The sequence below is a fragment of the Rutidosis leptorrhynchoides genome, chromosome 4, assembly GCF_046630445.1.
Source record: "Rutidosis leptorrhynchoides isolate AG116_Rl617_1_P2 chromosome 4, CSIRO_AGI_Rlap_v1, whole genome shotgun sequence".
Lineage (NCBI taxonomy): Eukaryota > Viridiplantae > Streptophyta > Magnoliopsida > Asterales > Asteraceae > Rutidosis > Rutidosis leptorrhynchoides.
In genome coordinates, this window is record NC_092336.1 from 18,787,798 (window position 1) to 18,801,098 (window position 13,301).

Consider the following 13,301-nt stretch of genomic DNA (forward strand, 5'->3'; position numbering starts at 1 on the left):
GTTCGTGAATCACCGGTCAACTTGGGTGGTCAATTGTCTATATGAAACATATTTCAATTAATCAAGTCTTAACAAGTTTGATTGCTTAACATGTTGGAAATATTTAATCATGTAAATATCAATCTCAATTAATATATATAAACATGGAAAAGTTCGGGTCACTACAGTTTACAGTCCCACATGACTATAAAAATTTAGATCCATTAAGGAAATTGGATCTTTATGAAAACATTTGATCTTTTGAAAATTAAATCTAGCTTTTACCCTAGATAAGTTTTTCGGAATAACCCTTCACCGGTGTTTGCAAATTGTTTTTATGGGTTTGGTGGGTTTCAGATTTGAAAATTTTAGCTCAAAACTTGTGGTTTTGTGTCACCCACTTGCTAACCTTGTATTGGGAAAGCAACACGTCCAGTATACTTGCTCCGTACATTACCTTTCGGTAAACTACCGTCCGGTTGTAAAGGAAAGCGTTGAACAAGCAACTGTTAAGGCAATGTCCCCTGACATGCTTTTAATTATGGTCTATAACGTGTCGGATGCAATTACTATCCTTGGTATGAGCAATAGTAAAGCTCACCCTTATAATTTTTCTTCTGTCTGGCACAAGGTCCTATCTTTGACCATGCTATGCAACCACCGTTCTTACGGTTGACACCCGATTTAGTTCAGGTGACCTAATGAATTCCAGGTGAATTCCTAGGATTTTACGTTCAATGGTAATGAACGCATTGAAAAATGGGTTTTCAGAAAACAAATCGGTTTGTAATTTTGATCAAAATATTTTCTCGTTCAAGCTCGAGTTTAGATATCATCGAATTCCATGAGTTTGTAATTCTCAATCTTTAAAGTCAATCTCAAGGATTGAGTAATATCAGTCTTAAAAGCTGATTTTTGATCTTTTAAGGAGATTATCTTTTCTGGGGGTCTGATTCATTAGTCTTATCAAGCTAATTTGCACGGCGTCCTCCCCATTTTACGAGACAGATCCTCTCATGGTTAGGATAAGTCTGACCACTTGGCGACCCTGTTTGATGCTGAGGTCCGTGGATTTCCTGCTGATTTTAGAGATGACTTTTCTAGATTTTTCGTCAACCTACAGCTGGTTTGGACGAAAACTTCATGACCTAAATCAATAAGCGCGTGCCTTTTTCGGAAGACTTTACTTCCTTTTAATGATGGAATTGATTCATCGTGTAGATCCATCTTTCTTTTAAATATATTATAATAAATCAGGTAAAACTGATTAGTTTAGTCTTAAGCAAAAGTATTTTCAATTATTTGTTACAGAAATATGTGATATATGTTCAAAATAACTTGGTAAAATTTCCCATACTTGGCTTTTATTTTCTTTTATTTGCCTTTTTATTGTCCTATATTCCATTTTAAATGAATTCTAACATTTTAGTTTGTTTCTCAATTTATGTCATTTCCGTGGTAACAATAATTTTGGTGTTAACACCTAGTTTTATCGTTCATAAATATGTATAAACATGATTTTGAGTTCATTTAATTGAAAATTTTAATTTTTTTTTACTAGAATTGGGTAGTCAGTATATAAGACTAGGGCTGTTCTTTATTATCAGAGAGCACTAGATTCTAATACAACTAATGTGTTACTAGTATTTTTAATGGTAATCAAGTGTATAAGTTAAAAATTTTAAAAATCCGAAAGAATTTAACCCCTTCCCACACTTAAGATCTTGCAATGCCCTCATTTGCAAAAAATCTGTAACAATTTAAATTATTGAGGGTGATTAGCGTAGAAAAATAATTAAATTTTACCAAAGTTTTCAAACATATTGGCGTTTGTTTGTTGAATGATAAATGGTGCACATCATTTGTTCATTCCGTCTTGTTGTTACATCACATTTGTTTTTCATTTTGTCGTCAAAAGTACTAGCTTTTGCTGAACTTAATGCCAGTCTTTGAAAATGCGCTGTTTTACCCTGTTTTGTACATGAGATAAACTGCAAACATATATATACATATTTTTGAAGTTGGGTATATCACCCCACATTCAAAAATTATTAAAAATCTAATAAGAAAAGTTAGAAAATTATAAAAACTAATACAATACCAACATAAGTATTAAATATAGCAACATTACAAATAAATAAGATAAATAAGACTAAGTAAACGAGGGTTGATTCTGAAACCAGTAGGGGTTCCATGGTTCATTGTACCTATCTTGATATGCTTGAAATGGGTCATAGGTAGGAAAAGGTGGTCTCGTATCCTTGGTCGTTGGTGTATCCTAGGAAAATAGACTGGCTCAGTAGGAATGTAGTTCCTACCTTGGGAGGCTAAATAGGCTTTGATATATTCTTGATGATATTGTCAAGCCTGATACTCTTGTTGCATAGCCCGTTGGTATTCAGTTTGGGACATTATTCTTTGTATATCGGTCATTTGGTTTCCTCCTCCCACATTACCTTGTTGTTGACCTCTTTCTACCTGTGGATGATTAACTTGATATGGAAGTGCAACATTATTTCTTTTCAACAAAACCTTTACACCAGCATATACCCGCATATCAATCCGATCACGAGGAATGGGTACTTGTACTAACTCCCTTCCCCGAGTAATATCCACACTTAGGTACTCGGCAATTAAAGTCACAAAAATACCACCTCCTATAATACTATTGTTTCGCATTCCCTTTATCATATTCGACAAATAATAGCCCACACAATAAGGAATATTTACAAAGCTCTGTGGGTCTCTAATACACATCAGATAAAATAAATCATCTTCAGTCACTTTATCTTTATTTCTACCCCTTTTGTAATAGAGTTGGAAATGAATCTATGGATTACCCTAAGCTCAACTCTATGTATATCAGTATAAGAATAATGACCTCCACGAAAACGATTATGGCTAGTCATTATACTCCACAACTCATTCTTGTCAAAATCATAATCAACCCTTCCACCATTACTTATCAACTGTCTACAATCATCAGTTAATAATTCTTCAGCCGTATAAATACACAAAGCTTCAGCCATATCTAATAAAGACATACAATGCATCACACCTCCTAATAGAAATCTAATAAAACTTCTATCCGTTAAACTAGTTACTTCATCATTTAGTTCAATAGTACTTAATAACTCAACACACCATTCCTTATACACAGGTCTACGTATAGTGAATAGATTAATCCAATCATTGAAAGTAGAATTACCATACCTTTGTGTAAGTAATTCTCTTATTGGCTCGGCCAATCCCACTGTCTCTAATGGTGCCCAATCTATCACCCTGGACACTTCAACATCTTTGGGATAAAGAATGCTCAAGTTCCTCTGATGTTTTGGATAGTCTATCCAAAATCTGTCAAATCGTAAGTTAGGGTGTAGATTTGCTTCAATTGATCGCGACAATGAAATTAAAGGATGCGGTTGATTCTGTTTGTATTGTTCACTGAGATCTTGATCCTCGTCACTTTCATTATAAGTATTCAAATTTTGTGGCGCGGATGAAGATTCACCTCGTTCATTCTGCTAAACACATTAAACAAAAAGGAATTGTGCATCCAAAAATGCATTGGTATTAGCAAAATAACAATTAAAAATGTACCTAATGACATGTTTAATCCATATTAAACTCATGCTCATTTTCATATTTTTAACAATTCTACACTTTTTCAAATAAGCATATATGAAAATGTTTACCAAGTTTATAAGCATTCTACTCAAATAACATGTCAAAATAATCATTACTAACAATTAAACAAGTTTCAAATGGCTTTTATATCAAATTAATCAAGTTCATGAATTTTTCACCTAAAAAGTCCACTTTAATCTCCAAAAATCATGTTTAGGATCAAAGTTTGGATCATTTAACTACCTAAACATGTTACACTACTTAATTTAGCAATAATTTATGACAAAAATCGGCCATAACTCGTTTATATCAAAAAGCCCCAAATTGTTCAAGAACACAAACCCTAGATTCCTAAAATTTTTAAAGTTTTTGGCTTCAAATCATGTTAAATAGCATCAATCTAGGTTATACATGCATAATATATCAACAATTTAACACTAATTACACTAAAAATTAACAAAAATCAAATTAAAAAAATAGCTCAAGAACACACAAAAAATTCGAATTTAAGAGTGTTAGGGGTGTAGAAATTACCATTCTTCTTGAAAGGCTTCTTGGTAGCATCCTTCTAAACATAATTTTAGCAAAAAATTCGATGAAAAACGGTGCAAAATGGCGATTTGTGTGTGTTTTTCGTGGGTTTTTCGCAGAAAAAAATGATTTGGGGATGGAGAGACTGGTCTGTCGACCAGTTTATGCTTTCTGGGATTTTTCTGCTCCGCGATCTCGAAGGTGGATAGCTTCCTGGCTCCGCGATCTCGAAGCTTTTTTTTTTTTTTTTTTTAATGAAAAATCTTATACTAATAAAACATATTATTAATTAAAAATTAAAATTTTGTTTCTTTTTAGGATGAGGGCGTTTCGGATCGTTGTCCTACTCCGTCCCTCGACAAAATTTTAAAATTTGTCAATTCAAAGCGCGGTTTTAAAAGTAAAGATTTTTGGGTTTTTTAAATGTTTTTGGCATAATTTAGTTCAATAAGATTAAAAATAATGATAATAAAAGTTCTCGTCCCTCCCTTGGGTAAAACAATTTCGGTTCAATGACCTAGTCTTCAACTTACGACGAATTTTAAAAATTATATTTTTAACTTAACGAAATAAAGTAAATTTTTGTTTTTAAATTCACACCAAACTTAAATTTAAAATGCATAAAATTAAAAATTCACATTAAAAATTCACACCAAACTTAAATTATATTTTTATTTTTATATATACAAACTTATATTAAAAATATTAATTTTTTAAATAACAAATATTTACAAACTTAATTATATATTAATTTTAAAAAGTTTATATGAATAATTTAATATTAATTTTAAAAACAAAGTAAAAATAAAATTAAAAATCTTTTTGGTCTTTTATCCCACTTTAATCAATCAAATATTATCAAAAATATACGCCCCTCTTTTCGGTAAAGTAATTTCGGTTCCATAACCTAATTTAACTCATGACGAATTTTTAAAATATTTTGGGTTGATTAATTAAAGATATTTATACCTTAAGAATAAACGGTAAATTTCGCAGTGATGTAATAAATTTTTGTATGATATCAATAATTTCGGTTACGCATACCTAATTTTATCGAATACCAATTTAATACTTTATAGCGAACAAATTAGCGTTTATTATCAAAAGGTTAAAAATAAAAATAAAAATAAAAACTGTACATACTTACCTGTGAGATAGTATTCTTAGTGATATGCTTTAGCCCACTCATAAGATAGTCGGACTAATTGATTTTTCATAGCTACATAGGCGTAACCTCGAGCATTCAACGTTTTTTCTTCTAAACATATGAATGGTCCATCTCTGCATAAAGTAACGAATTCGGTATTGGAATATGTCTGATTCGTCGAACATTTTCCTTCGTGTGACCATTTTCCGCATTTGTGAAATCTTTCAAGGTGTCGAGCTCTCCTTTTCGCTGCGGATTTTGATTTTCCTTTACCAAACTGTAACTTATTATTTTCGTTTCTGGATTCTTTTCTTACTCCGTCCAATTTACCTCTGATTAATGATACTATTTCACTTGGAAGGGTGTCATTATTACGTTTAGTGATCAAAGCGTGTAGCATTAGACCATGGTTTAGTTCACAGGAAGTCTTCATCTCGAAAAACTTAAAAAAATAAAAATTCAGAATGGGGGAAGAATACTAGTTCTTTAGGGTCTGCTAGGGAAAGACCATTCGAATTCCATTCTCGAGAACTACACGAAAACAGAACATCTAACTCTAACAGAAATACATATTATCCTTTAAAGACTTGATTCTCCCCAAACTTAGTTAGCTGTGGTGTCGAAATTGTGATTAACTTCGTTGTCAACTTCCATTGGACTATCTATGTAATGTTTAACTCTGTGACCATTAACCTTAAATTCAATCCCATTTGAATTTATTAATTCTACTGTTCCGTATGGGAAAACTCTTTTGACTATGAATGGTCCAGACCATCTTGATTTCAATTTTCCAAGAAATAGCTTGAATCGTGAATTGAAAAGAAGAACTTTGTCTCCTTCTTTAAATTCTTTTGAACTTCTGATTCTTTTATCATGCCATTTCTTCGTTCTTTCTTTATAGATTAACGAATTTTCGTATGCTTCATGTCTTAATTCTTCTAATTCGTTTAGTTGACTTAACCGTAGACGTCCGGCTTCATGTAAATCAAGATTACATGTCTTCAAAGCCCAAAATGCTTTGTGTTCAATTTCTACTGGAAGATGATATGCTTTTTCGTAAATGAGTTTAAAATGTGTGGTTCCAATTGGAATTTTGTAGGCTGTTCTAAAAGCCCATAGTGCATCCTCCAATTTAATGGACCATTCCTTCGGATTTGATCCTACGGTTTTCTCTAGAATACGTTTTAAAGCTCGGTTGGTATTTTCAACTTGTCCACTTGTTTGTGGATGATAAGCAGTGGAGATTTTATGAGTTACTCCATATCTTTTGAGAACTTTCTCAAGTTGATTATTACATAAATGAGTACCCCGATCACTTATTAAAGCTTTCGGTGTTCTGAACCTTGCAAAAAGTCGTTTTAAAAAGTGGACTACAACTCGTGCATCGTTAGTTGGGAGAGCTTGTGCTTCCGCCCATTTAGATCATAATCAATGGCAACGAGAATGTAGAGATTATTATGAGATTTTGGAAATGGACCCATAAAGTCAATACCCCAAATGTCAAATACTTCACATACTTGAATGACATTTTGTGGCATTTCATCACGTTGACTTATTTTTCCGGCCCTTTTGACAAGCATCACAGGATTTGCAAAGAAGGTGTGCGTCTTTGAAAATTGTAGGCCAATAGAATCCAGCATCATAAACTTTTCTTGCTGTGAGTTGAGGCCCATAATGCCCTCCTGTTGGTCCTGTGTGACAATGGTTTAAGATTTGACTAGCTTTGTCTCCGAATACACATCGACGTATAATTCCATCGGGACAACTTTTAAACAAATGTGGATCTTCCTAGAAATAGTGTTTTATATCACTAAAGAATTTCTTTCGTTTTTGGTACGACAATCCTTTTTCAAGGAATCCACATACTAAGTAGTTTGCATAGTCTGCAAACCATGGAATTTTATTATAATCTATCTTCAATAGATATTCATCAGGAAAGTTGTCTTGTATGGCCGATTCATTTAGAACTTCTAATTCAGGATTTTCAAGACGAGAAAGATGATCAGCAGCGAGATTTTCTGCTCCCTTTTTATCTCGGATTTCAATATCAAACTCTTGTAAGAGTAAGATCCAACGAATTAATCGTGGTTTAGCATCTTGTTTCGAAAATAGGTATCTAAGAGCAGAATGGTCGGTATAGACCACCGTTTTAGCTAGAACGAGATATATCGAAATTTGTCAAAAGTAAAGACAATTGCAAGGAGTTCTTTTTCAGTAGTTGTGTAATTTGTTTGTGCTCCTTGTAACGTCTTACTAGCATAATATATAGGTTGAAATCGTTTTTCAATCCTTTGTCCTAAAACGGCTCCCATTGCAAAATCACTTGCATCGCACATATGTTCAAACGGTAGAATCCAATTTGGTGTTATCATGATCGCCGCATTAGTGAGTTTTCCTTTAATAATATTAAAAGATTTGATACATTCATCTGAAAAGATGAATGGAGCATCCTTTTCTAGGAGTTTATTTGTAACGACCCGGCTTTTTCGACTTGCTTTTGTGCCTTGTGTTTTTGCGAAACTGCGTATTTGTGCGTACTGTGTTACTTTATACTCTGGAAACTTGATTTACGTGGTTTACTTCCATTTATATGTTAAAATGTGCCTTAGAGTACGTAGGATACATAACTTGATCTTTGGAAGCCTTTATAACCGTTAGTGTTATTTGACGTTTCGAATAAACCGCGAACTTGCGCGCACGTTTAACTTTTGTCATAATCGGAATATTATGACTGCGAAATATTAATTATTATTTTATAATAATAATTACCTGGGTTTTTGGATGCTTAATTACGCGTAGTAATTTAATTATGCACAATAGTTAGTCTTGTTGGACTTTCTACCTTGTTGGGCTCAAGCCCACCCTACTCTAGCTAGTGACCCAATTAATTAGCCCTTGTCCATGTCATCAATCCTTGTCAAATTCCTTGCTTATAAATACTAGCCCTTGTCCATGTCGTCAATCCTTGTCAAATTCCTTACTTATAAATACTAGCCCTTGTCCATGTCATCAATCCTTGTCAAATTCCTTGCTTATAAATACTAGCCCTTGTCCATGTCATCAGTCCTTGTCAAATTTCTTGCTTATAAATACTAGCCATTTACCTCTCATTCAAATCACTTGCTCATTTGGTTTTCACACACACTTGTTCTTTCTTTCTTCCCTTTCTAGTATTGCTTGTAAGTCTTCTTTTTCTTCTTCTTTTCCTTTCATTTTCGTGGCCATCATCATCATATTATAGAGATCAAAGTTCCTTTTAGCTTTGATCTTGCTTATATCTTGTTGATTCAAGCATGAATCTTTCAAGAACATGGAAGATTCAAGCTTTCTAGCTTTGAATCTTCACCAACTTTGTAGATTCATCTTTCTTTTACTTTAATCTTGTTACTTTGTGATAAAGATTCAAACTTTTGTTTGTTATCTTCATATATCTTAAAGATCCAAGCTTTATGCTTCAAGATCTTCAAGAACACTAAAGGTTCAAGCTTTCTAGCTTTGTGACCTTATAAATTGTGTGAAAGGGATCCAAGCTCTCTAGCTTAGGGTTCCATCACCTCTTTTGACTTGGATCATGTTCATACTTGTTTGATTGATGTAAAGTTTGTAACTTTGTTTGTAAATAGGACTTTTAATTGTGTTAAGACTAAGGATATGATGTAACCTTGGTTCATCATCCATCTAAGACTCTTAAATGAGTTGTGTTACCACTTGGTCTTAACATATTGTGTATTTATGGTAGAATCTTGGTCAAAAGTGATGCTAAACCATCAACGAGTTGTACACTTAAAGCTACAAGCATCAAGGATGAGAACCGTGATGAGCATCAAGCACCAAGAACCTCACCGGAGCACTTGTCCACTGATTTTCATATCTTATCAGACCACCTGGGCTACTGGAAAGTTGATTTTCAGTTAATTCGGTTCGAGTAGATGATTTTCCGTTTAGGCCTCATCTTAATCCGAGTTATGGTTTAGGATTTATGGCCCTCCGAGAGTCACTACACCCTATTAACGTTGTGCTGAAATTTCTGACCTACTCGCACTTAAACCGTCGCCACGGTCAAATGAAGACGAGTTAGGTTCTGAAAATTGGTCAGCGGTTAGGGGACTCACATACGGAACCATAGCCACTGCCTATGCATCTTTTCGATTTACGTAGAGGTCGAAGAAGCTGACCGAAGTCAGCCTATTGTTTCGATCTCTATTCTTGTCGAACTTACTTAGCTTTTATGATGATGAATGATGATGATGATGACACTTAAACTTATTTTATGCACTATTAGAATTTATAAAAACAACCTACTGACCTAGTAACCCTTGATTTAGGTTGACGACCTTTCAGACCGACTTACTACTTGCGTACTTTCATTACCGACTTTACCGCTTTTATCACTGTGAGTTATTGCATTCCCTTTTTACTTTAACTTATTTTGGGAACTGAGAATACATGCGGATTTTATGTTTTACATACTAGGCACGAGTACTTAAACTTATATATGTGTGGGTTATACAACGGCATAAACATTCTCTTTAGCTCGGTAACGTTTAATCATTGGTTTTTGAACCGTGAACGCGAATCTTAGATATGGATCCATAGGGTTTGACATCCCCACTCGGGCTAGTCGCGCTAGCATTTAACGGGCGTTTAATACTTCGTGAACATACGCACTCGCCAAGTGTACTTTCAGGGGGTTATAAACGTTAAGTCTAGTTACCGGGTGCCCACGGTTATACATATACTTTATCATACTGATTTGAAACGCTTGTTTGAAGCACTGAAATCTCGTGGCCTACATTACATTACTGAATACAAACAAACTATAGCTCACCAACATTCGTGTTGACTTTTTAAGCATGTATTTCTCAGGTGTTTAGACGTTGTTGCTTCTGCTGTTAGCCTTGCTATTCTAGTCTCGGTGTATAGACTTGCTGTTACAGACTTGCTGTGTTAGACTTCCGCTGCATTACTTAGAGATGTCTCAAGCATGAAACTTTTACTTTGCATTCCCAACTTATGTTATTTTCAAAACAATAGCTTTGTAATGACCTTAGTATCATGTACTCATGTTAATGTTTCCTATTCATCTTTTGTAAAACGTTATCTGTTCATGAATGCAAAACTGGTTTTCAAACAGCATATAGTGTTTGACCTTGTAATGATCCTGTTGTTGATGTACCGTACACGATGATTTTGTACGGGGCATCACAGTTGGTATCAGAGCATTGGTTGTAGGGAATTAGGTTGCATTAGTGAGTCTAGGACCGACCCAAGTAGGATTCACTAATAGGACTAATCTACAACTTGCTAGTTTACTTGTTTCTGCGGAACCTGCTGCATGCTACTGTGTTATATTACTACATGTTACTGCTTACTACTACTGCATGCCACTGCTTACTTTTACTACCGTATGAACTTGCTGCATGCTACCGTTTCCTTTTACTGCTATGTAAACTCGCTGCATGCTTTTGCTTATTCTAGCTACTGCATGCTACTATCTGCTTTTGATTGCATGTTACTTCTGTTTAGTACTGTTAATATTGCCATGCTATATACTGCTGTAAACGAGCTAGCTTGCTGTAGTGCCTGATTACATGCTTGCTTCATGCCTACTATTCGCTGCACCGACTTGGAAAAACTTACCTTTCCTAGTTCAGATGTTCTTCTGAACCCATTTCCCACACGTCTAACCCTAAGGATTAGTATTATAATCCACCTGTTACTACTGTTCCACCGTTTCAGAGATCGAAACGATTCTTCACGCAATCTAGGAGGAGTACCCCTCGGATTACACGCCCACTAAAGTCGATCCTCGGAGGAGGAGATATTGGAGGATTTGTCGGAGTAACCGCACCCCGAGCTCACTCTAAATAGCCACGTACGACGTGTGAACATTCGAAGGTTGTTCAGTTCCTGCAAGATGGCTCGTATCTCGTACGCTTTCATGACCGTCACTTATCTCTTTCGTTCTTCACCACTGCTCGACGATCTGATGACATTTCTGGATTTAGTACCCTAACACTCTTAGGCATTGGGGAAGTCGGGAGGACATCTCCTTTCACAAGGTCAGAGTGCCTTCTACTGATGCTCAACCATACCCAAAGACTTGGGAGTCGCCTCAAGACATATCGTACTACTACTTGCTACACATACAACTCGAAGCGAGACCCAGATTGAATTTCTAGAAAGGAACCTAACGATGTTACCTGAACCTGAACATTTTGAAGAAATTTCAGGACATTTAGGCATTGGTGCATGACCTACGGAACTTACGCACCCACACCGAGAAACCGTGAGATTAATTATGTAGATTTTGTTTTTAGATAGCATAGATAAAGCACCGTTGGATGAAATTGAGTAGAACTGAAAGTGATCACGTTACATTGACCATATGGAGTGATATTGGAATGAACGTACGATTTAGTACAATATAATGACGCCAGGCCAGCGTAATTATATTGAAGTGAATTATGCAGAAGTCCCAATGTTACTACATAAGGAATATGAAGCGATTCAAAGGAAATTTTGGTAGGAACCACTTGAGTATACGCATTATGGTCTGATAAAGGCAGGAATAACCACTTAGTCTAGATACTGTACGAGAAGGGCCTGGACTGCAGAATTGATAACCCGAAAATTTGTTATAGATATAGACACCCTGGATACTTAAGGAAAAAGTTCTCAAATAGGAAAAAAAAAACTTTGGACTCACATACGATAGAGCAATCGTTATCTCAGCTATGGAGACTCGCATGGATCCTGATTTTAGTTAGGGTACATTTCTTCACAATGATTTATCGTCTCGGAATTGTTTAATACTAGAGTGATAGAAACCTTATACCTAAGAATCCTAGTGTGATGACTAATAAGCCATTAACAATCATGAGAGTTAAGTATTCTATAGGACAAGCTAATGGTAAGTTGGCAGAGATAGAGGAGTAATTTAAGATAGTACCTTAAAAATTAACAGGTGGGTCATTTGGAGATGACCTCATGCCAACAAAACTTGGAAGTTTTATAGTAGTAGTTGGAAAGGATTAGTTACCTGCGCACAAGCAGATGTTATTTGAGAAGGTTGATAAAAATTTTCACGGCAGTATAATAAGATTTGGTTGGAATGGACCTTAAAATTAACCTAATACTCATCGAGTTAGAAAGCTTTGAGGAAATAGTTGGAATGGACTGACTTTCAAGGACGAAAGCGAAAGTTATTTATAGTAAGAAGATTATTCATATACCTCGTGAAAATGGTGAGCCAAAAGCCATCCGGATTACTTCAACAACCCGAGATCCCACAATGGAAATGGGAAGGGATGACGATGGATTTCATTCTGAAACTACTGAAAACAGTCGGCAGTTATGACACTATCGGGGTTATCGTTGATTGCCTCACCAAATCTGCTCACTTTCTAGCCATGAAAGAAACCGATACAATGGATAACGATACATAAAGGAAATTGTATCCCGTCACTTCAGCAATTCAAATACTATACTACCCAAGAATCGTATTTGATACTCATTCTTATGCGACACTGAATCCTAACTTATTCCGAGAGAATTCTTAATCAATGATAATCACACCATCACCCTTCTTACTTCGATATTAGTCATACCAGTTCGGAATTTCCAAAATCAATGGGTAGTTAATCCCCGTCCTCATACTCTCCCTTTCGTTTCTCACTTATAAGCAACAACTTTATACTTAAGCATTTTTGGTCGAAGGACTTATGCCCTACTAATAGTCATCAACCACATTAAAATTCAACAGTTTTCATTACTTCGTAACATTTTTGCTCAAATATCACCCGAGATTTTCAAAAGTCTTTTACTCGATTCTCATCAATCTTTTTTCAACTTGTAACCTCCGAAATATGAAAATTTTGTTTGCCAAAATTTTACTTACACTATTTTACTGTGCGATCCTCTCAAAACTTAATAAAAATAAATTTATTTTATTTGCCATTCGTGTAAATTTTTGAAATCGTATACGTTATATAAAATAAAGTAAATAATTACTTCT

The 13,301-nt window shown here is 34.8% G+C and overlaps 1 protein-coding gene across 1 annotated transcript in view; it reads right to left on the reverse strand.

Moving 5' to 3' along the window:
• Nucleotides 1-13,301, reverse strand: part of LOC139840453 (probable cyclic nucleotide-gated ion channel 16) — a gene marked incomplete at its 5' end in the record, with an annotated part of 72,597 nt that overhangs the window by 36,302 nt on the left and 22,994 nt on the right. Inside the window, 1 exon segment of the mRNA XM_071830719.1 lies at nucleotides 12,648-12,679. Coding sequence (XP_071686820.1) covers nucleotides 12,648-12,679 — 32 coding nt within the window.